The 24,681-nt window shown below is 39.7% G+C and overlaps 1 protein-coding gene across 2 annotated transcripts in view; it reads left to right on the forward strand.

Annotated features, from left to right (window-relative positions):
* The window catches only part of LOC122554223 (glycogen debranching enzyme-like), a 100,402-nt gene extending 91,707 nt beyond the window's left edge, over positions 1-8,695 (forward strand). For both annotated transcript variants that reach the window (XM_043698893.2, XM_087990501.1), the window contains exons 30-34: positions 2,226-2,437; positions 3,011-3,108; positions 3,366-3,453; positions 4,797-4,930; positions 7,187-8,695. In XM_043698893.2, coding sequence (XP_043554828.1) covers positions 2,226-2,437; positions 3,011-3,108; positions 3,366-3,453; positions 4,797-4,930; positions 7,187-7,304 — 650 coding nt within the window. In that variant the 3' untranslated portion in view covers positions 7,305-8,695. The remainder of the gene's footprint in view (positions 1-2,225; positions 2,438-3,010; positions 3,109-3,365; positions 3,454-4,796; positions 4,931-7,186) is intronic.
* The last annotated feature ends 15,986 nt before the right edge of the window (positions 8,696-24,681 follow it).

Genomic DNA, 24,681 nt, shown 5'->3' on the forward strand with positions numbered 1-24,681 from the left:
TCTCCTTTATGGCCTCCTGACAAACACTCTTCATGAACTGCAACCTGTCTCATTCTCTGCTGCATATAATCTGCCACACAATGAATTCTGCTCATCTTTGCTGACGAATATCGGCTACATGTTCCTATTCTCAAATTTAAAATTCTCAACTTTGTCTTTGCATCCTTCTATAGCTTTGCTCCATTCTAACACTTTCTGCTCTCACCTTGTATTTTACCAAACATTCCATTCCTCCAATTTTCACTTTTTATCCTTTTCCAATCCCATTAATGGCTGAGTTTCAATGCAGAGGAACAGGAGTGGATTGTTTAGCCCCTTGAGCCTATTCCGTCGTCCAACTGAATTGTACCTGATATTGACAAATGGCGTAGTGAAATAATATTACACTATACAAGAAAAGAAATATTTATAACATTCGAGGAGTGGAATAGAAAAACAATGGAGAACTTTGAAAAGAATGTCTTCATTACTGAAGATTTTGATATAACACCATATATCCTACTTTGTCCCATTACCCCTTAAAATGATGAACAAAAATCTATCAATCTGTTTTAAATTTAACAATTGACTACCTCTTTGCAGAAGGAAGTTTCAGACTTCAGTAGTCCTGTTCCTAGATGTTTTTCTTAGCTTCACTCTTAAAAGATCTGTATCTAATTTTTATGAAATGTACCATGGTTCAAGACTTCTCAAACAGAAATATTTTCTTCCACTATTTCCTACCAGTTCTCTTCAATAGCTTAACCTGCAAATTTTCTCTGAACCTTTGCCGCCAGTGATACAATTCTATAAAGATGCAAAATTGATTTAACAGTTCAAGTTTACATCTGTTGGGATAATTTTCTGCTCCTGAGGAGTAATTTGGTGTAATGAATCCTCCACCTATTAAGAATCTTTCTATTTGTGTTCTTTTGAAATCTACACCATTGTTTTTGCCTCAAGTGGCAGAATTGAAAAATGTGCACATTGTAACAGCCCATTTTATTCAAATCCAGTTATCAAAAGAATGCACTAGCACATAGCTGTCTGTCTAATAGTTGCATTTCACTCATAACTATCATTTATGAGTAATTTTTAAAAGTTCACTCATGAGATACTGACTGGCCCAGCATTTATTGCACTTGAGAGGGTGGTGGATGAGCTGCCTTCTTTAACTACTGCAGTCCATTTCTAGTAGGTAGACCCACAATACTATTGGAGAATTCCTGGACTTCGACCTAATGACACTGAAGGAATGGCAATAAATTTCCAAGTTAAGATGGATCTGCTGCCCTTGTCCTTCTAGATGGACATGGTTATGGGTTTGGAAGGTGCTCTCTGAGAAGCCATGATTATTTACATTAGATTACTTACAGTGTGGAAACAGGCCCTTCGAAGAGTAACCCATCCAGTCCCATTTCCCTCTGACTAATGCACCTAACACTATGGGCAATTTAGCATGACCAGTTCACCTGACCTGCACATCTTTGGACTGTGGGAGGAAACCAGAGCACCCGGAGGAAAACCACGGGGAGAATGTGCAAACTCCACACAGACAGTCGCCTGAGGCTGGAATTGAACCTGGGACCCTGGTGCTGTGAGGCAGCAGTGCTAACCACTCAGCCACCATGCCACCCCAAGTGCATCTTGTAAATGATACACACTGGATATTGATAGTACAGGGATTAAATGGATGTGAGGTCAATAAAGATGGCTTCTTTGTTCGACAAGGTGTCAAGCTCCTTGAGTGTTGTTGGGGCTGCACTTATCCAGCCAAGTGTCAGTTATTGCTGGAAATTTAGATTAGATTAGATTAGATTAGATTACTTACAGTGTGGAAACAGGCCCTTCGGCCCAACAAGTCCACACCGACCCTCCGAAGAGCAACCCACCCATTACCCTACATTTACCCCTTTTACCTAACACTACGGGCAATTTAGCATGGCCAATTCACCTGACCTGCACATTTTTTGGACTGTGGGAGGAAACCGGAGCACCCGGAGGAAACCCACGCAGACACTGGGAGAATGTGCAAACTCCACACAGTCAGTCGCCTGAGTCGGGAATTGAACCCAGGTCTCTGGCGCTGTGAGGCAGTAGTGCTAACCACTGTGCCACCGTGCCGCCCACTATCTTTACTTGTGTGACGCATGCTTCATTAAATTACATGGTTTGCAAAATAAGTTTGTAAGTTTATTTTCCAAGCCTGCAAAATGATGTAGTGAAATATCTATTATACTATGCAGGAAAAGAAATATTTATAACGTATGAGGAGTGGAATGAGAAAATAATGGAGAACTTTGAAAAGAATTTCTATGTTTCTGAAGATCCAGATGATCCCAATGAAATGTTTCCCAACTTGGTCCACAAAAGGCACATTTATAAAGACAGCTTTGGTGCTTCCAGTCCATGGTGTGACTATCAACTAAGACCAAACTTTCCTATAGCTATGGTTGTGGTAAGTGATTGGATTTCACAGGATAAATGTTATTGCTCTTGCACAACACTTTTTTAAAAAAAACTTGTCAGTAAAGATGTCGCAATTTAAAATGCTACTGATTCTGTAAATCTGAAATATGGGCAGAAAATACTGGATATGTTCTGCAGGTCAGGCAGTGTATGTGATGAGAGAAACTGAGAATTAACATTTAAAATCAGTGTGCTTATGTTTACCTCCCTACAGTTGGTGCCAGATCTGCAGAGGATTGGTAGCACTTTTTTTCTGCATTCATGTCATATTTTAAATCTTGGTACAAATTGGCTTAATATGTGAATTGAAAATGTGACCAGCTCTGATCTCTAGCATGTGCAGTCCTCACTTTCTCCTTAATATGTGAATTACCAATGTTAAGTGGTTGATCTGTCATCATTTATGTTTTTGGTGCTAAATTCTGAGTTTGGTGCCATTGATATTGCTGTTCCAATCAGTTGTGAGATCTCTTGCCTCTCACCTTTTGAGATATGTAAAATGATATGAATGCTTAAATGAAGCTTTAATTACTGCAATAAAATCAACTTCATTCATTTTCAGGCCCCTGAGCTTTTTAGCCCAGAAAAAGCATGGAAAGCTTTAACGGTTGTAGAGGAGAAGCTGCTTGGACCCCTGGGATTGAAAACATTAGATCCAGAGTGAGTAACATTGTTGCTAAAATTAGTCCCATTTTCAGTATAATGAATATTGTTAATGAAAACATACAATTGCTGAAATGTATACTAGTCACATTGAGATACAGTCTTTTTGTAAAAACATGACAAAGCACAGAATTGGTGAGGTGTTTCTTTGGTAATCTGTTCATGGCTATCCATTTTCTTCTGTTACCCAGTCTGGACTCCCTTGCTAATGTGCCTTAATAGAGATTGTAATATTTGTTTTTCTTTCTGGTTAGTGACCAAGTTTACTGTGGTGTATATGATAACTCTTTCGACAATGGCAACTTCAATATATCAAGAGGCTATAACTACCACCAAGGACCGGTAATTATTTATACAGTGTTTCATCAATTTCAGCAAAATGCTTTTTGTTGTGGATGTAGGTTTGCTCGCTGAGCTGGGAGGTTCATTTCTAGACATTTTGTCACCCTACCAGGTACATCTTCGGTGGGCCTCAGGCGAAGCACTGCTGAAAATTCCTGCTTTCTATTTATATGTTTGGGTTTCTTTGGGTTTCTTTGGGTTGGTGATGTCATTTCCTGTGGTGAAGTCACTTCCTGTTCCTTTTTTCAGGGGTTGGTAAATGGGGTCTAACTCGATGAGTTCTGGTTGGAATGCCGTGCTTCTAGGAATTCTCGTGCATGTCTTTATTTGACTTGTCCTAGGATGGATGTGTTGTCATAGTCGAAGTGGTGTCCTTCCTCATCCGTACATAAGGATACTAGTGAGAGACAGTCATGTATTTTTGTGGCTAGTTGGTGTTCATGTATCCTGGTGGCTAGTCTTCTGCCATTGTATTGTTTATTACAGTTCTTTTACAGTATTTTGTATATCACCCATCAAAAATCACCTATACCGTGTATTCAAAAAGAATGGGTACCCAATGAACACAGTCTGCTGATTTCTCAGCAACAAACCCAAACAAGCAGACAAAACATGTCCAGAAACCCTAGCCACTCCCCTACATCAAAGACATCTCAGAAATGACTGCCAGATTACTCAGACTCCTTGGCAACATGGTAGCCCAAAAACCCACCATCACACTAAAACAGCAGCTAATGAACTTTAAAGACCCTATACAGACAACGAGCAAAACTAATTTACAAAACACTGTGCAAGGATTGTAACAAACATTACATTGGACAAATAGGCAGAAAACTAGCCACCAGGATACATGAACACCAACTAGCCACAAAAAGACATGACCCTCTCTCACTAGTATCCTTACATACAGATGAGGAAGGACACCACTTTGACTAGGACAACACATCCATCCTAGGACAAGCCAAACAAAGACACACACGAGAATCCCTAGAAGCATGGAACCGGAACTCTATCAACAAACACATCGAGTTAGACTCCATCTACCATCCCCTGAGAAAAGGAACAGGAAGTGACTTCATCACAGGAAAGAACATCACCACAGGAAATGACATCACCAACCCAAAGAAACCCAAACATATAAATAGAAAGCAGGAATTTTCAGCAGTGCTTCGCCTGAGGCCCACTGAAGATGTTACGTAGTATGATGATGAAACGTCTGGAAATGAACCTTCAAGTTCAGCGAGTAAACCTACATCCAAAACCTCAACCTGAGCTACAAATCTTCTCAAAACTCACTTTTTGTTGTATTATAACAAAATTGTATGTTTTATTTTTGTTCCTAGGAATGGCTGTGGCCTCTTGGTTATTTCCTACGTGCAAAGTTGCAATTTTCAAAAATGATCGACAAGAATTTGTCTGAAGATACACAATATTTCGTGAAAAATGTTCTTTCTCGTCATTATGATTACTTGGAAAAGTAAGTCAATAATTTTTAAAATGGCTATATAATGCAAACGCAAACTTTCCTGAAAGAATCTTTTATTTTGAGAATATTACTCTATAACATCCAGCTGTATATCAAATCATTACAGTCACGTAATTTAACTTGTATCTTGTGTTTCAAATTGTGGTTATGCTGAAACTGTAGAAAAAGATGGTTGGGCCACAGCTAGAGTGTTATGCCCAGTTCTAGAATTCATAACAGTAGAGATGTAATTGCACTGAAGAGGATGCAGAGGTGATATTTCCTGATCTAGAGAGTTCTAGGTATGTGTCGAAGAGTGTGGTGCTGAAAAAGCACAGCTAGTCAGGCATCATCTGAAGAGCAGATGAACTGATGTTTCGGGCATAAGCCCTTCATCAGAAATTAGGTTTGTGGGCCTAGGGGGCTGAAAGGTATGTGGAGAGATTGAATACACTGGGATTGTTTTCCTTGGTGCAGAAGAAACTGAGGGGAACATGACTAAGATGTATAAAATTGAGGGTCATAGATAGGGTAGACAAGAAGGAACTGTTGTCCTTGGTGGAAAGGACAATGACCAGCGGGCATAACTTTAAGGTAAGAGGCAGGAGGTTTAGAGGAGATGTGAGGAATTTTTTTTTCATCTGGAGTGTAGTGGGAATTTGGAACTTACTGCCTGTAAGGGTTTTAGTAACAGAAACGCTCATAGCATTTAAGAAGTATTTAGATGTACACTTGTGATGCTAAAACATAAAAAAAGAGCCAAATGCTGAGAAATGGGATTAGAATAATTAAATGCTTTTTTTTTATCATGCAGCTGACAAGTCAAAGGGTATTTTTCTCTGATGTAGACCTCAATAACTCTAAGTAACTTGTGTTATAGATAAAGGGGAACCAGTGGATATATTGTATTAGATTTTCATGCAGCATTTGATAAGGTGCTATTTTAAAGATTGTTGTGGAAAATTAAAGTGCTGGATAGAGTGGTGATATCATATTGACATGGATAGAAGATTGGTTGGCTAACAGAAAGCAGAGAATAAATGGGTCTTTTTCAGGATGGCAGGATGTCACGAGTGTTCTGCCTCAGTGGCCAGATGTGTAGTCTGAACTCTACAACTTATATAAATGACTTGGATGAAGGGATGCATGGTGTGATAGCTAAATCTGCTGATGACACAAAGAAAGTAGGAATCTGAGTTATGAAGAGGACATGAGCCTACAAAGCATTTTTGAAAAGTTAAGTGAATGGGCAAAGATCTGCTGAATGAAATATAATGTAGGAAAGTGTGAAATTGTCCATTTTGGCAGAACGAAGCATGTTATCTAAATAGTGAGAGGTTGGAGATCTCCAAGATTCAGAGAGATCGTGGTATCCTAGTGTATAAATCACAGAAGGTTAGTATGCAGGTACAAGTAATTGGGAAAACTATTGTGTCCTGTTTTATTTTGAGCAGAATTGAATGTAAGAGTAGGGATGTTAACCTTCAGTTGTACAGGACATCAGTGAGACTGCATCTGGAGTACTGATTACAGACCTGTACTTACGAAAGGATGTTAATGCATTGGAAGCAGTTCGCAGAAGGTTTACTCGACTAATACCTGGAATAAGCAGCTTGTCTTATGAATAAAGGATAGGGAGGCTTGGCCTGTATCTTCTGGAGTTTAGAAGAGTCAGAGGTGACTTAATTGAAAAGTATGAGATCCTGAGGGGACTTAATGGGGTAGATGTTAAGAGGATATTTCCTCTTGTTCGAGAATGTAGAAAACAAGGGTTATGGGTTAAAAATAAGGAGTCACACATTTAAGAATGAAATGTGGAAGCATTTTCTTCTGAGGCTTTTGAGTTTCTGGAATTCTCTTTCTCAAAAGGCAATGGATTCAGAATCTTTAAGTACTTTAAAGGCAAAGGCAGATTTTTGATAACCAAGGTGATGAAATTTTATCGATATGCAAATAACGTAAAGTTCAGGTCAAACTTAGATCAGCTATGATCTTATCGAAAGTCAATGCAGGCTCAAAGGGCAGACTGGTCTACTCTTAGTTTTCTTTTGAATGCTTGTAATTCATACAGTAATCACAGTTTGCCAACAGATTGATAACCTAGCATGGCTGCCATGAAATACAACCTATTTCAGGCACACTTTTGATTAAAAGTCTTAAAACAACTGTTGGCCATGTTGTTCTCATGAAAAATGAGATTAAATTGTATCAGTTACTAATAGTTACTGTCTTCATATTTACTATTTTGTTTCTTTTTCCATTTTGCAGATCTACCTGGAAAGGTCTTCCAGAGCTTACAAATGAAAATGGGGCATACTGTCCATTTAGTTGTGAAACCCAAGCCTGGTCACTAGCTACCATCCTAGAAGTACTGTATGAGCTGTGAAGTGTAGTATCTTCGCTTTTGACAATTGCAATACATGAGTGAAAGTTGTTCTTTTTGTGTCCCTCCATAGTATTAAATACCATTTGCCATTTAACTGTACAGTTTTTGTGATCCAATTAAAAACATTAGATCACATCAATGGGACAGGACAGTTGTGACATGAAGTTTTATGCAATCTCATATATTTTATCGTTCTTAAGTGACTAATATAATATAAGTGTTTTAAATTCATGATGTAATGTGGCTGTGAGATTAACTGATGTGAGTTTATCTGCTTCTTGTTTGGCTATTAGCAGTGTTTGCACTTATCTGAAACTTGCTGTAAAAATGTTACGATACAACAATGCAAAAATCCGAATTTAGAGTTTGACTTTTAAAAAGCTGATAAAAGCATTAAAAAGAATGCACTGTGCAAATCACAATTTGAACCTCATTGTAGCTATCACCGTTTTTGTGCTTAACAGCCAAGATGCATCAACATAAATTAAACATTACAAATTAATTGGAAAGTTAGAACTTCATAGCAACATTGAGGCACTTTCAAAAATATTTTGGATGAGTAGCAATAATAAGGTAATGTGCCAGATAAGCATTATCTTGTATACTACTGTACTCAAGCTTATTTTAAGCCCAATAGAATGAGAGTTATTTTAAGGACTTGCATGATATTTGCACATGTAGAACTGGATTATTAAATTTTAATATTTGTGTTTAATTGAGTGGCAACTGGGTGTATGATAAATTCAACATTTTGATGGTACTGTTCGTCTTAACCTCATTATGTTGAGATCGTGGTAGACTGTAGGTACATAACCATACTATATATGCATGTATTTTTGTATCCAATTAAGGTAGAAAGTCAAAAACACACCAATGTCTGTGATTATCTGTAGCTAATTTCAGTAATTCTAAGAATGTCAACAAATGAGATAGCAGAGTTATCTTCAGTTTCTGAAAGCTGCCGAAAGAGGTGTTCCATGCTGTCCATCTAAAGTACTGTTGTCAAAACCAGGTAACATATTAAAGTATGTTAATATGTTACCGTCTGCACAGTCTCGGTTTGCTTCTTGAATTAATAAGTACTTGTACTGGACCAGGCAAAGATTGGCAATTTGACTATTTGGAGGATAAGATCACAGTGCAAATACCTCAAGCAACTTTTCTGTCTTCATTCCTAAGTATAGCATATGATGTACATTATTCAGTAAAACCCTCCAATTAATGAAGAAATTAGCCAAACAATCGTTTGAAAATAGTGCCACTTTTCATCTATAATTTGGGAAGATTCTCTGAGCTTTTTTTGTATTAAGAGGAAGGTTGGCTAGAAACTGAACAGCATATGACATTGTCTGCAGATATAAGTGAATATTAAAAACTCATTCAGACTACAAGTTTTGTGCCTGTATGGTTTTTTTCACAATGTGATTTTTCAATGTGTTTGTTAATTTGTACATTTTTTTTTAATTTTTATTATGCTTCATTAGATTTATAGTTTTGAAATTAAATATCTTTCATTCAGTATCTGCAACCTATTGGTAGTGGTGATTATTGCATTTTGAATGCAAAAGATAAAAGGTAATGAGAATACATGGCATTAGCTCCATATGACATTGGTTATAATGGTGTTCTATATTTGTAAAGATTAAGAACAAGAACAAAGAACAGTACAGCTCAGGAACAGGTCCTACGTCCCACCAAGACTGCGACAACACATGATGCCTTTCTAAACTAAAAAACTGGTCTTTGTATGGTCTGTATCCCTCTATTCCCTGCCCATTCATATATCTGTCAAGATGCCTCAATCTTATATCCGCCTCCATCACATTATCCAGCAGCTCATTCCAGACACTTTCCGCCCTCTGGTTTAAAAAAAGAACTTGCCTCTCTTATCTCCTTTCAACTTGCTCCTTTTAACCTTAAACCTATGTCCCCTATTAATTGACATTTCTACTCTGGGGGAAAAAGATTCTGACTATCCATCCCTCTCATAATTTTGTACACTTGTATCAGAATGCCCCTCATCCTTCGCATTCAAGTGAAAACAAACCAAGTCTGTACTATCTCTTCTCATAGCTGGGCAACATTCAGGTAAACTATTTCTGTACCCTGTCCAAAGCATTCATAACACCTTTGTAGTCTGGTGACTGGAACTGTGTACAATATTCTAAATTAGGCCAAACTAAAATCTTATACAGCTACAATATGGCTTTCCACTTTTCATATTCTACGCCCTGACCAATGAAGACAACCATGTCATATGCCCTCTTTACGAGCTTATCCACATGTTTTTCCTTATGATCAGGATAGTGGGTTTGGAGGGTGCTGCCTAGAACTTTTATCTGCTGCAATGTTTAAGATTGTGGATGAGGTACTGATCAATGGGCTTGTTTACTTCATATGGTGTTGAGCTTCTTAAGTATTTGTGGGAAGTATTCTATTCCTTGTTCTTGTAGCCACAGTATTTTTATGGATGGACAAGTTGAGATTCTGGTCAATGGTACTCCTCAGGATGAAGATGGGCAAGAGATTCAGTGATAGTCTCAAAAGGAGATGATCAGATTCTCTTTGAATAGTCCTTGCTCAGCACCTGTCTGGCACAAATGTACATGCAACTTAACCGAATGTTGTCCAGCTGTTTTTGCATATGGGCAGACTGCTTCAACATCTGAGGAATTGTGAAGGGTGCTGCACATTATGCAGTCATTTTCAAGCATCCCCTTTATCTGACCTTATGATGGAGGATGGGTAGTTGGCCTAGGATACTGCACTGACAGCAGTAGATGAGATGATTGAGTTCCAACAACCCAGCGCCTTATGTCTTTGCATTAGGTATGACTTGAATGAATAGGTTCCCTTTGATTCTCATTGACTTTAATTTTGTTAGGGCCCTTTGTGCCTAATTAGGCTCATATTCAAATAATATATTGATGTTAAGGAATGTGAGATAAAAGTCTTAGATTTGAGTACGTTGGTTCCAGTGTTTACCGTCTTTCTTCTTATAAAGTTTCAATGCTACCACTCAGTTTCCAGTGGCAATTGCTATTCAGCTCCAAGATTTGACTTATTCTTTGTCTATAGACTAGTTTGGCATAGTTGTATCAATGGAGTTATGCATTATAGGAAATGGTTTCATTAAAGTGTTCATGGCACTGCCCTCTGCCACCACTACCAACACAATGACCTGTCCAAGGTCTTTCCCATCTATCCATTCCATCATCCTATCCGACCTTTTCCCCCACCTTCATCTACCTATTGCGTTTTCAGCTAACTTCCCCCCCATACCCCCATTTATCTCTCAGCCCAAGCCCACATGCCTCATTCCTGTTGAAGGGCTTTTGCCCGAAACGTTGATTTTCCTCCTTCTCAGATGCTGCCTGACCTACTGTACTTTTCCAGCACCACACTCTCGACTCTGATCTCCAGCATCTGCAGTCCTCATTTTCTCCTGTTGTAGCATTTGCCTGATTGGTACTGCTCCCACTTCATATCTGCAAGTATGTGGCTTAGGATAAGACCTCTCTGAGTGAGTACACTCATCTGTTTATGTAGCATCTAGGACCTGGTAAATTTAATTCCTGAAGATAAACCAAACTGAACAAGATGACATGGGAAGTATGTGTCGAATGTTGCTTCTGTTCCCATTGTTTTGCTTTAATTTCTCTAAGTTATTAGGACTGGAAATCTTTTTTAAGTGACTGAAGATTCATTTTAACATTGTTTACTGCAATAGTTTGCCAACCCAATTGGTGTTGCTTTTTACAAGTTCTCCCTCTCTGACATGAAGCCTCCAACTTGTGGTCAGTTCCTGTGCCATACCACTGTCTAAGATCTTCACCACGGAGCTGCTACTGACCAGATACCCAGATCACTTCCACTGGAGTCGTTGCTGGCTCCTGGCCCTGCTGAAGCCCACCATCACCTCTCCAACCACCACCACCTACAAACAGTCTGTACAGGCCATTGTGTTGAGGAGATGATGGAGTGACCACAGCTACTAAGCTGGGCAGTGTTTCCTTTCCTGGGTGAACTCAGTAGTCTCCCCTCCATCCCCAAGTTGGTGATCAGAACTGCAGGGCCCCTATAGCAGACTGAAGCAGCAACCAGCAAGGAAGGATATGCAGTCCTATAAACACCAGGAGCCCAAACAGTAGCCCAGGACTCCACAGGAACACCCCTTCCCGAACCCTCAAATAAACCAACCAGGAGTGGCCCCTCTTGGAAGATACAGGAGATACTGGCAGTAGACTGTTTTAATATTTTTAAATTTTATCTTGATAGTGTTGTAAAACAGAGAGACCTAGGGGTTCAGGTACATAATAATTTGAAGTTTGCATCACATTTACGTAGGGTTAAAAAGGTGTTTAGCGCACTTGCTTTCGTTGCTCAGACTTCTGAGTGTAGGAGTTGTGACGTTACGTTGAGTTTGTACATGACATTAATGAGGTCTGTTCTAGACTACTGTATCCAGTTATAGAGTCATAGAGATGTACAGCATGGAAACAGACCCTTCGGTCCAACCTGTCCATGCCGACCAGATATCCCAACCCAATCTAGTCCCACCTGCCAGCAGCCGGTCCATATCCCTCCAAACCCTTTCTATTCACATACTCATCCAAATGCCTCTTAAATGTTGCAATTATACCAGCCTCCACCACTTCCTCTGCCAGCTTATTCCATATATGTACCACCCTCTGTGTGAAAAGGTTGCCCCTTAGGTCTCTTTTATATCTTTTCCCTCTCACCCTAAACCTATGCCCTCTAGTTCTGGACTCCCCGACCCCAGGGAAAAGACTTTACCAATTTATCCTAACCGTGCCCCTCATGATTTTGTAAACCTCTACCCCTCAAGCTCCGATGCACCAGAGAAAACAGCCCCAGCCTGTTCAGCCTCTCCCTACAGCTCAAATCCTCCAACCCTGGCAACATCCTTGTAAATCTTTTCTGAACCTTTCAAGTTTCACAACATCTTTCCGATAGGAAAGAGACCAGAATTGCAATATTCCAACAGTGGCCTAACCAATGTCCTGTACAGCCGCTATATGATGTCCCAACTCCTGTACTCAATACTCTGACCAATTAAAGAAAGCATACCAAATGCCGCCTTCACTATCCTATTTACCTGTGACTCCACTTTCAAGGTGCTATGAGCCTGCACTCCAAGGTCTCTTGTTCATCAACATTCCCTAGGTGTATAAGTGCTGCTAAGATTTGTTTTCCCAAAATGCAGCACCTCGCATTTATCTGAATTAAACTCCATCTGCCACGTCTCAGCCCATTGGATCTGAGGTAACCTTCTTCGCTGTCCACTACACCTCCAATTTTGGTGTCATCTGCAAACTGTACCTCTTATGCTCACATCCAAATCACTTATGTAAATGACAAAAAGTAGTGGACCCAGCACTGATTCTTGTAGCACTCCACTGGTCACAGGCCTCCAGTCTGAAAAACAACCCTCCACCACCACCCTCTGTCTTCTACCTTTGAGCCAGTTCTGTATCCAAATGGCTAGTTCTCCCTGTATTCCGTGAGATCTAACCTTGCTAACCAATCTTCCATGGGGAACCTTGTCGAATGCCTTACTGAAGTCCATAAAGATCATATCTACCACTCTGCCCTCATCAATCCTCTTTGTTACTATTTCAAAATACTCAATCAAGTTTGTGAGACATGATTTCCCATGCACAAAGACTATCCCGAATCAGTCCTTGCCTTTCCAAATACATGTACATCCTGTCCCTCAGGACTCCCCACAACAACTTGCCCACCACCGACATCAGGCTCACTGGTCTATACTTCCCTGGCTTGTCCTTACCACCCTTCTTAAATAGTGGCACCACATTAGCCAACTTCCAGTCTTCCGGCACCTCACCTGCGATTATCGATGATACAAATATCTCAACAAGAGGCCCAGCAATCACTTCTCTAGCTTCCCACAGAGTTCTAGGGTACACCTGATCAGGTCCTGGGGATTTATCCACCTTTATGCATTTCAAGACATCCAGCACTTCCTCCTCTGTAATATGGACATTTTGCAAGGCGTCAGTATCTGTTTTCCTACATTCTATATCTTCCATATCCTTTTCCACAGTAAATACTGATGCAAAAGACTCGTTTAGTATCTCCCTCATTTTCTGCGGCTCTACACAAAGGCCTCCTTACTGATCTTTGAGGGGCCTTATTCTCTCCCTAGTTACCCTTTTGTCCTTAATGTATTTGTAAAAACCCTTTGGATTCTCCTTAATTCTATTTGCCAAAACTATCTCCTGTCCCCTTTTTGCCCTCCTGATTTCCCTCTTAAGTATACTCCTACTTTCTTTATACTCTTCTAAGGATTCACTAGATCTATCCTGTCTATACCTGACATATACTTCCTTCTTTTTCTTAACCAAACCCTCAATTTCTTTAGTCATCCAGCATTCCCTATACCTACCAGCCTTCCCTTTCACCCTGACAGGAATATACTTTCTCTGGATTCTCGTTATCTCATTTCTGAAGGCTTCCCATTTTCCAACTGTCCTTTTACGTGCGAACATCTGCCTCCAATTAGCAGATGTTCTTGCCTAATACCGTCAAAATTAGCCTTTCTCCAATTTAGAATTTCAACTTTTAGATCTGGTCTATCCTTTTCCATCACTATATAAAATCTAATGGAATTATGGTCGCTGGCCCCAAAGTGCTCCCCCCACTGACACCTCAGTCACCTGCCCTGCCTTATTTCCCAAGAGTAGGTCAAGTTTTGCACCTTCTCTAGTAAGTGCATCCACATACTGAATCAGAAAATTTTCTTGTACACACTTAACAAATTCTTCTCCATCTAAACCCTTAACAATATGGCAGTCCCAGTCTATGTTTGGAACGTTAAAATCCCCTACCATAACCACACTATTATTCTTACAGATAGGTGAGATTACATTACAAGTTTGTTTCTCAATTTCCCTCTGACTATTAGGGGATCTATAATACAATCCCAATAAGGTGATCGTCCCTTTCTTATTTCTCAGTTCCACCCAAATGTATTTCCAGGAATACCCTCCCTCAGCACAGCTGTAATGCTATCCCTTATCAAAAATGCCACTCCCCCTCCTTTCTTGCCTGACTTTCTATCCTTCCTGTAGCATATGTATCCTGGAACATTAAGCTGCCAGTCCTGCCCATCCCTGAGCCATGTTTCTGTAATTGCTATGATATCCCAGTCCCATGTTTCTAACCATGCCCTGAGTTCATCTGCCTTCCCTGTTAGGCTCCTTGCATTGAAATAAATGCAGTTTAACTTATTAGTCCTACCTTATCCCTGACTGTTTGACTCACTTCTGTTCTCACCTGTACCAGTCTCAGATTGATCTCTTTCCTCACTATCTCCCTGGGTCCCAACCCCCACCTTATGAGTTAAAATCCTCCCGAGCATCTCTAGCAAATCTCCTTGCCAGTATATTAGTCCCCTTCCAATTTAGGTGCAATCCGTCCTTCTTGTACAGGTCACTTCTACCCCAAAAGAGATTCCAATGATTCAAAAATGTGAATCCTTCTCCTATATACCAGCTCCTCAGCCATGCATTTATCTGTTCTATCCTCCTATTCCTGCCCTCATTAGCTCGTAGCACTCGGAGTATTCCAGATATTACTACTCTCAAGGACCTCCTTTTTAAATTCCTGCCTAACTCTCTATAATCACCCTTCCGAATCTCGACCTTTTCCCTTCCCATGTCGTTGGTTTCAATGTGGACAATGATCTCTTGCAGGCCCCCTCCCCCCTTGAGAACATTCTGCACCCTCTCTGAAACATCCTTGATCCTGGCAGCAGGGAAGCAACACACCATTCTGATTTTTCGCTGCTGGCCACAGAAACGTCTGTCTGTACCTCGGACTAGAGAATCCCCTAACACAATTGATCTCTTGGAACCCGATGTATCCCTCATTGCATTAGAGCCAGTCTCAATATCAGAAACTTGGCTGTTTGTGTTACGTTCCCCTGAGAATCCATCACTCCCTACATTTTTCTCCATGTTGTAGGAAGAATATTATTCAGCTGGAGGGGGTTCATAAGAGATTTACGAGGGTGACATTGGGAATGCAGGGTTTAAATTGTAAAGAGAGGCTGGATAGGCTGGGACTTTTTTCATTGAAGCATAGGAGGTTGAGAGGTGACCTTTTATAGAGGTTTATAAAATCATGAGGGGTATGATTAGTGGCAGATATCTTTTCCCTACAGTTGGGGATTTTATGACTAGGAGGTATATTTTTAAGTGGAGAGGAGAAAAATTTACAAAAATGAAGGACTTTTTTTTTAAACAATGGTTTATGTGTGGAAAGAACTTTCAGGGAAATTGACTGTTTGGACTAAAGGATCTGTTTCTGTGCTATATGCTGATAGTTATTTCACTTACCCATGTAGGAATTAAACATTTTAAAGTACTGTAATTCAACTTGGACGATAAAGCTATCGTGATTTTGTTTTGTGCTAAAGAAGTCCCTACAGAACATGTATCCAATTTTAACATCAATTCCCATTAGAGTTAATATTAAAATGATACATGTTCTGTCGGGACTTCTTTAACACAAAAACAAACATGATAACTTTCCCCTCCAAGTTGAAAGACAGTACTTTAAAATGTTTAATTCCTACACTGGTAAAAGTATCTTTTCAATTAAAGTATCTTTTTAGGAAAGCAACCCCCATGCTAAGGGAAGATAACCTGTACATCTCTCTATGAAGGCTAACGTCAAATCTAATTACCTCCACCCAAAGGCACTGATATTGAGTAGAACTTATGCAATTTCAATATGAACTCCTTCACCACCATTGCCTTAGATAAATTATCCATTCTTTGGAAGAATTGCACATCTTTAAATTATATTTTTCTTACCTGTATCTTCAAATATTATAATATATCCAGAACATTTAAGCACTCAAAAAACATGATAATTATTGTACATGATTACAAAAGGGTGAAACAACATGCAAGCATTACAACTTATTGTGCAATGTTTGAGTCACTGAGATGTTAAGGATTAATCAATGTTGAGTTATTTCAGTTTAAGAGAATGTAGAACTTTATACCACAAGAACAGGCTCTTTGACCCATCATGTATGCACCAACCATTGTCCATTCTAATCTAATCCCATCTGTCTCCACATGGCCCATATCTCTCTCTTCCGTGTCTGTTCAGGTGTCCATGTAAATGCCTTTTAAACACAGCTGGCATATCTATTACTACCATCTCCCCTGGCAATGCATTCCAAGAACCTACAACTCTCTGTGTAAAAGAAATACTGCCTCTCACATTTGTTTAAGCTTTCCCCATTCTCACCTTAAATCTTGCCCTTTAGTATTTGACATTTCCACCATGAAGAAAAAAGACTCCAATTATCCACTCAATCCATGCATCTTATAATTTTATATCAGGTTGCTTCACAGTGTCTGATGCTCCAACAAAAGCAATCCAGTTTGTCCAACCTCTCCTTATTGCTAATATACTCCAAACTAGGCAACATCCTGGCAAACCTTTTTTGCAATCTCTCTCCAAAGTCTCCACATCTTTCCTATAGTATGGTAACTGGAACTGCTTGCATTTCTCCAAATGTGCCAAACTAAAGTTTTATACAACTGCAGCATGACTTGTCAATGTTTATACTCTGTGCCCTGACCAATAAAGGCAAGCAGGTCATATGCCTTCTTTACCATCATATCCATTTGCCTTGTCACTTTGAGGGAGCTATGCACTTGTATCCCAAGATCACTGTATAACAATGCTCTTAAGGGTCCTGCCATTTGCTGTATACTTCCCTCTTGCATTTGACCTCCCATAATTCATTCTTCACACTTGTCGAAATTAAATTCCATCTACCATTTCTCCATCTGATCTATATACTGTGGTATCCTTTGACAACCTTCCTCACTATTCACAACTCCATGAATTTTTGTGTCTTCTGCAAACTTACTAATCAGACCTCCTATGCTTATATCCAAATATATATTACAAACAGAGGTCCCAGCACTGATCATTGCAGAACACTAACCTCCAGTCAGAGAAATACACTTCCACAAATACCCTTTGTCTTCTATGGCTAAGCCAATTTTATGTCCAACTTACCAATTAATCGTGGATCCCATTTGACTTAATCTTCTGGACCAACTACAATGAGGGACCTTGCCATATACTATGTTAAAGTTCATGTTGACAACTCTCATCAATCGTCTTCACCACTTCCTGAAAACCACCATCAAATTTGTAAAACAAGACCTTCACCACACAAAGCTTGCTGACAATCCCTAATTAGTCAATCTTTTTCCAGACGTGAGTAAATGTCTTATGTCTTATGTATTATGTGTAATGACTTTACATTTAGGAATTTGCATGCAATTTAGATGTCCAAATGCCAGGTAGAAGAATGAAGTATTATCTATAAAAATGCATTTCTAAAACATGGTAATGTAAGCATTTTTTAAAATAACCATCCTGTGAAACAAACAGCCTATTGAACAAGGCAATTGTGAATGACTCAGCAAATTGGCTCTCGCTGTGGTTTCAATGAGATAGTCAGCTCTCTCACTTCACATGACAAAAGGGCTGCACTCCAAAAAGCATGGGATTTCAAATAAACCTTTTGGACTATAACTTGATGTCACATGACTTCTGACTTTGACCACCCCAGTCTGACACCAGCATCTCCCCATCAATGAGATAGAACATTTGTTCTTGATTTAAGGAATCATATAATGCAGACGCGGTTTGAAATAACCACAGAACAGCTTTTACCTTTCCTTCTTCCACCAGGTTCCCCATGATAGACTGATTAATAAAGTTAGATTACATGGGATCCAGGAAGAGCTAGCCAATTAAATATAAAATTGGCTTGATGATAGGAGAGAGGGTGTTGGGACAGGGTTGTTATTCAGACTGGAGGCAGTGTGCCATGAGGATCGGTGCTGGATCCATTGTTGTTCACCACTTATATAAATGACTTGGATAAGATTATAGGAGTCATAGTTAGTAAGTTTGCAGATGACACCAATATTGGTGATTAGTGGACAGTGAAGAAGGTTATTTAAGCGTACAATGGGATCTTGATCAACTGGGCCAATGTGCTGAGGAATGGCAGATGGAGTTTAATTTAGATAAATGCAAGGTGTTGTATTTTTGTAAAACAAACCAAGGCAGGATTTGCAGTTAATGGTAGCACCCTGGAGAGTGGTGAAGAAGGCATTTGGCATGCTTGCCTTCATCAGTATAAGAAGGATGTTATTAAACTGTAAATGTTGCTAAAAAGATTTACCAAGACTGTAGGGTTTGAGCTATAAGGAGAGGCTGGATAGGCAGGGACTTTTTACACTGGAGCATAGAAAGTTGGAGGGTGAGCTTAGAGGTTTATAAAATCATCAGGCGCATAGATAAGGTGAATATCCAAGGTCTTTTCTCCAGGGTGAGGGAGTATAAAACTAGATAAGACTGCTGCCTCACAGCGCCTGAGACCCGGGTTCAATTCCCGCCTCAGGCGACTGACTGTGTGGAGTTTGCACGTTCTCCCCGTGTCTGCGTGGGTTTCCTCCGGGTGCTCCGGTTTCCTCCCACAGTCACAAAGATGTGCAGGTTAGGTGAATTGGCCATACTAAATTGCCCGTAGTGTTAGGTAAGGGGTAAATGTAGGGGTAGGGGTATGGGTGGGTTTCGCTTCGGCGGGTCGGTGTGGACTTGTTGGGCCGAAGGGCCTGTTTCTACACTGTAATGTAATCTAATCTAATCTAATCTAATCTAATCTAGATGGCATAGGTTTAAGGTGAAGGGGAAAAAATATAAAAGGGATCTGAGGGTCACTTTTTACACACAGATGGTGGTGCCTATACAAAATGAGCTCCAGAGGAAGTGGTAGAGGTGTATAAAATTACATTTAAAAGACATTTGGACAGATAGTTGAATATGAAAGGTTCAGAGACTTATGGGCCAAACATGGGCAAATGGGGCTAGTTCAGTTCAGAAACCTGGTCGTCACACAAGTGTTGGGCCAAAGGGCTTGATTCCATTGCTGTATGACTCTATGATCTGATAACCTGAAGTGGTAAACTGAAGTTAGTTTATTCCAGTTACTGCATGTATTGCTAACATTGAAACTCGTGTGAAAATGAAATGCAAATAAATGAAAGGCTAAATACAGATATATGAAAAATTCAAATCATCGCATTGATGGTTTTGAATGAATGTACAAATCTACTACCATCCATAAACAGTAATAATTGGATTTGTGATGAGTTGGACAGAGAAGAAAACCCCTATCTTTTATCCAAAGGTACTGAATGAAGATGTTTTCCTGATGTATTAGTTGTCATAATCTGCTATTTAAATGTATCACTTTCCATCAGTATCTATTGGATTTTAGTTTCAATTAATGTAAATCTCTCAGTTTCCAGCAGTAAGAACTTGAAAAGACAAATGAGAAAGTTGTTTTATGGTCAAAGTGAATAAAATCACATCTGTCAGTCCTTGAATTCCTGAAACATTTGTAGAAGATGAATTGGAATTACATTCAAACTTGTATCTATCTCTTACCTACAATCATAATCCCTTCCAACATCCTGAGATTGGTTTTCAACAAGTATCCATTATGTTGCCATCCTTCTTAAAGGAAGCAAATTAGAAAATAATGTACGTAAACCTTGTCCCTTCATTTACCTTGCATAATAATACACCCATTCTTCAAAATATAGGGCTACCTTTCATACCTTTCCGTGCATCCGCACATTTTACAAATGGCTCCATCCTTGCCTGAACAATTTTGGGATAAATGTTTACACTCTCTGCTATGGGATCTCCAATTGAAGACTGAAATGAGGAAAGTTCTTTCACCTGAATCTTGAGGGTTTGGAATTCCCTTCCTCAAAAGGCAACGGTTGCAAAATCTTTAAATATTTTGAATGCAGAGGTAGGTTGATTCGTGATTACCAAGGGGATTAAAGAATATCAGGGGTGCGCAGTATGTAGAGCTGGGATTAAAATCCGATCAGCCATGATCTTATTAAATGGCAGTGCAGGCTCAAAGGGCCTCCTCATGTTTGTTTATTCATGTGTTTTTTCCCCTAGACCATTTCTTGTTGAGGCTCTGCTACCTTTTCGCCACTAATGCCACCTTATGTGCAGTTGAAACAGATGAGAAAGGGGAAAAATAATTTCTATACAAAGAGGTCTCTATGTAAATAAAAGTAAAATTGGACATTCATTCCAATAATTTGCCAACAATGATGGTGAACTGCTTTGGTTCATGCACAAGGGAACCATTCAGTGCATAAACATTTCAAAGATATTGTCACTATAGCAACAGCAAAATGCAGATAAAAGTCTAAAATGTATCAGCAGGTGCAAATAAATTGAAAATGTTTCTTTTTTTTAACTTCAAGTTGTAGCCTCTGTTACTGTTTCAAAATAATTGAGCTTTAACATTTCACATTTTGCCTCACTTGGAATAGAGTTAGAAAGTCTCTCAGTAAGATGCCAGAGTGAATTAAAGAGAAAACTTATAATAGGATAACATTTCTTCAAACAGGAGCTGATAGGCAGTGGGATTTTTAAAATATAATTTTGATAGTTCCAGCATTCAGATCATTTTAATTATTTGCAAGTAAAAGTCTGCTACAAGTTTCACATATCAGTCAGCACTCAGTTCCATTGCTGAAAACTGTATTTTTGAAGTGCTTTGACAATTTCAGGATATCCCAAAACATTAGAGTGATAGAGATCTATTGCACAGAAACAGACCCTTCGGTCCAACTAATCCATGCTGATTAGATATCCTAAATTAATCTAGTCCCATTTGCCAACATTTGGACCATACTCCTCTAAACCCTTCCTTTTCATGTACCCATCGAGATACCTTTTAAATGTGTAATTATACCAGCTTCCATCACTTCCGGCAGTTCATTCCATGGACGCACCACCCTCTGCGTGAAAAATTTGACTTTATCTCAGCATTTACCCTGTCAAGCCACTTGTCAATTTATTGATCATTCCTCCTATATTCACATATCAAGTATTAACATACACAACAACAGCAAGGAACCCAGCACTAAACCCCATGGTACACCACTGACTATGAGCATCCAAAACACCCTCCGACCATCACCCTCTACTTCCTGTGACTAAGCCAATTTGCCAAATTATCCTGAGCTCTTAGCTTCTTAACCAGTCTGCCATGCAATAACTTGTCAAAAGCCTTACTAAATTCCATGTAGATTACATCAACTACACTACCCTCATCTACACATCTCTTCAGTTCCTCTAAAAATTCAATTAAATATGTGAGATATGATCTTCCCTCTTTCAAAGCCATTAATTCTTGATCAACAGTTGCCTCTCCAAATGGCAATTAGTTCTGACACTCAGAGTTTTTCCAATAGTTCCCCTACTGCAGATCTTAGACAAAAAGCTGAAAGAACTGTGGATGCTGGAAATCTGAAACAAAAACAAATTGCTGGAAAAGCTCAGCAGGTCTGGCAGCATCTGTGGAGAGAAATCAGAGTTAATGTTTCGGGTCCAGTGATCCCTTTTCAGAACAGATTTTAGACATTTCTGTGAGAATTTATTTCTTCTCAACAATTAAATAATATCTGTTGAGTGAAGTGATTTCAGTTTAGTTCTGAAGGAAGGGTTTTCCATTTTTGTTTCTGATTAAATTTGTATCCCATGTACTGTGATTTCCTGAAAGGTACAATTTTTGATTTTCCATTTTCCATTTTCTAGTCCAGCAAAATATTTCCATTTTCTAGTCCAGCAAAATAACCCAGAATATTAAGGATTTTCTTTCCATGGTCATCTTCTCCAGAAGAGCTAAAAGTAAGTCATAAGCTGCTGGCAAACAATGCTATTGGGGAAATAGATGATATTAAGTGGGACTTCTTTTATGTATTTCTTCTACTGCACACTCACTCCCTCACTCCCCCACCCCACTATAGTGCTACTTCTGTGTTGAAAATCTGTATATACTGCCTCTGGCATACGCAAACATTCTATACTGATTTTGTTATACCATTCAATTCGAAGTGGTGCACTCACTATAGAAACATCACATGAATTCACTAAACATTTTCCATGCTGGCTGCCATGCAAAGGCTTTTTTTTTAGACTCTAATTATTTCTGCACGGTAATACAATATGCCAACTTGAGTCACTAATCGCCACAGAATCTGCTCTCTTAGAAGCACAATACATGTTTGTGTCTGAGCATTTTGTAATGCTATACAGCGAGATCTGTTGCATAGGTATTTAACTGTTTAACTGTGTTGTGCTGGCGTCGCTAATGTTCAGGCATGGTTCTTACTCAATACATAAGTTATTTATTTTGATTCAAAGAGTCATTTGTACATTATCATGCCATTTTTAAAAGATCATCTTGCAACGCTAATGCTAAAGGCCAAATGCTTAAAAATGGGATCAGAATAGTTAGGTGGCCGCTTTTGACAAGCACAGTCTCGATTGGCCAACAAGCCTTTTTTCTGGGCTCTAGATCTCCACATCTCTATGACTCATCTTAATCTAACTGTTAAGATGTGCTATCAATGACCTCCTCAGCTTCTAAGCTGGTGTTTCATCAGCCAGTTCCTGTTCTGCAATACATGCTGGCTTTGCCAGTGAGACAGTAAATTAGATTAGATTCCCTACAGTGTGGAAACAGACTCTTCAGACCAACCAGTTCACACCGACCCTCCGAAGAGTAACCCACCCAGACCCATTTCCCTCTGACTAATACACCTAACACTATGGGCAATTTAGCATGGCCAATTCACCTGATTTGCACATCTTTGGACTGTGGGAGGAAACCGGAGCACCCGGAGAAAAGCCACGCAGACACGGGGAGAATGTGTAAACTCCACACAGTCACCCGAGGCTAGAATCGAACCTGGGACCCTGGTACTGTGAGGCAGCAGTGCTATAGCAGCAGCAGCAGCAGCACTGAGCCACCATGCCGCCCCCAAGTTTCCTAGAAATAATTAAAATAGAGAATTGAATTGACAGCTGCAAGATTCAGCTAAGTACCTAAATTCTTGGTGTTAGGAGTGTCATTTTGCACATTCATACTACTCTGGGCCAGGTCTCAGCAGATGCCACTTCAGAGGGGGCCTAAATGTGGGCATTTGGGAGCACATACTGGCAATCTGCAGAATAGATAGATCATGCCCTTAGTGTGCAACATTGATTTGACTCCATCATTGATATTTCAACGCGCCAGCAAACACCCTTTGTTATATTCCTGCACCGCTGAGCACATGGTTAGCAGCTGTCAGGAACTCCCTGCTGGTGCTGTTTCAAGGAATTATTAACTACTTTCGTTTGTTGCTGATTGATTTCTACTGAGTCACTATTAAAATTGAAGCCTACTCCAGGCACTCCCTCAAATAATTTTCCCCTGATACTTGCCCTCAGTCATGGGTGGTGTAGTTAGTGCCAACACCATCCTCCCTCCTCAAGGACTCCAATGAGAACCCCATAAGCCTTCAACATGAGGCAGAGAATGAGCAGGAGAATCATCCCTTGCCACAGAGAGCTATAGAGGCAGAGTCCTTGTGTGTATTTAAGGCTGAGACAGATTCTTGATCAGTAAGGGAATCAAGGGTTACAGGGAAAGAGCATTCCAAAGATTCAACCCTCTGAGAGAAGAAATTCCTCCTCATTTCAATCTTAACCCATTAACTCTAGACCTCCTCTATGAAGGGAAACATCCTCTCAGCATTTACCTTGTCAAGCCCCTTAAGAATCCTTTATGTTTCAATTACATCTTGTCTGATTGTTCTAAACTTCAATGTGTAGACAATTACTCCATACTGCAGATTCTCCCCATGTCTGCAGTGGTTTCCTCCAGATAGATTGGCAATACTAACTTTCCCATAGTGCCTAGGGATGTATAGGTTAGGTGGATTCGACATGGAAGATGTAGGGATACAGGGATAGTGTTGGGGGCTTGGGTCTGTGGTGGATGCGATTCAGAAGCTTGATGTGGACTCGATGGGCTGAATGGCCTGCATCTACACTGATTCTATAATCATTCTAGTGAACCTTTTTTGAACTGCCTTGAGTTAAATTATATCGTTTCTTAAATAAGGGGACCAAAATGGCTCACAGTACTCCAGGTGTGGTCTCACCAGCACTTTGTACAGTTACAGGAAGACTTCCTGACTATTGATCTCCAATCCCCTTGAAATAAGAACCAACATTCCACTAACCTTCCTGATTTTCTGCTGCACCTGTGTGCGAGCTTTCTGTGTTTCGTGCATAAGCCCCTTTGTGTTGCAGCTTTCTACAGTTTTTCTCTATTTAAATAAGAATCTATTCTTTCGTTCTCCCTTCCAAAATGAACAACTTCACATTTTCCACATTATACACCATTTGCCAACTT

This window comes from Chiloscyllium plagiosum, unplaced genomic scaffold, assembly GCF_037043375.1.
Source record: "Chiloscyllium plagiosum isolate Xiang-an unplaced genomic scaffold, Cpla_swu_hap1 HiC_scaffold_9, whole genome shotgun sequence".
In the NCBI taxonomy this organism is placed as follows: Eukaryota; Metazoa; Chordata; class Chondrichthyes; order Orectolobiformes; family Hemiscylliidae; genus Chiloscyllium; species Chiloscyllium plagiosum.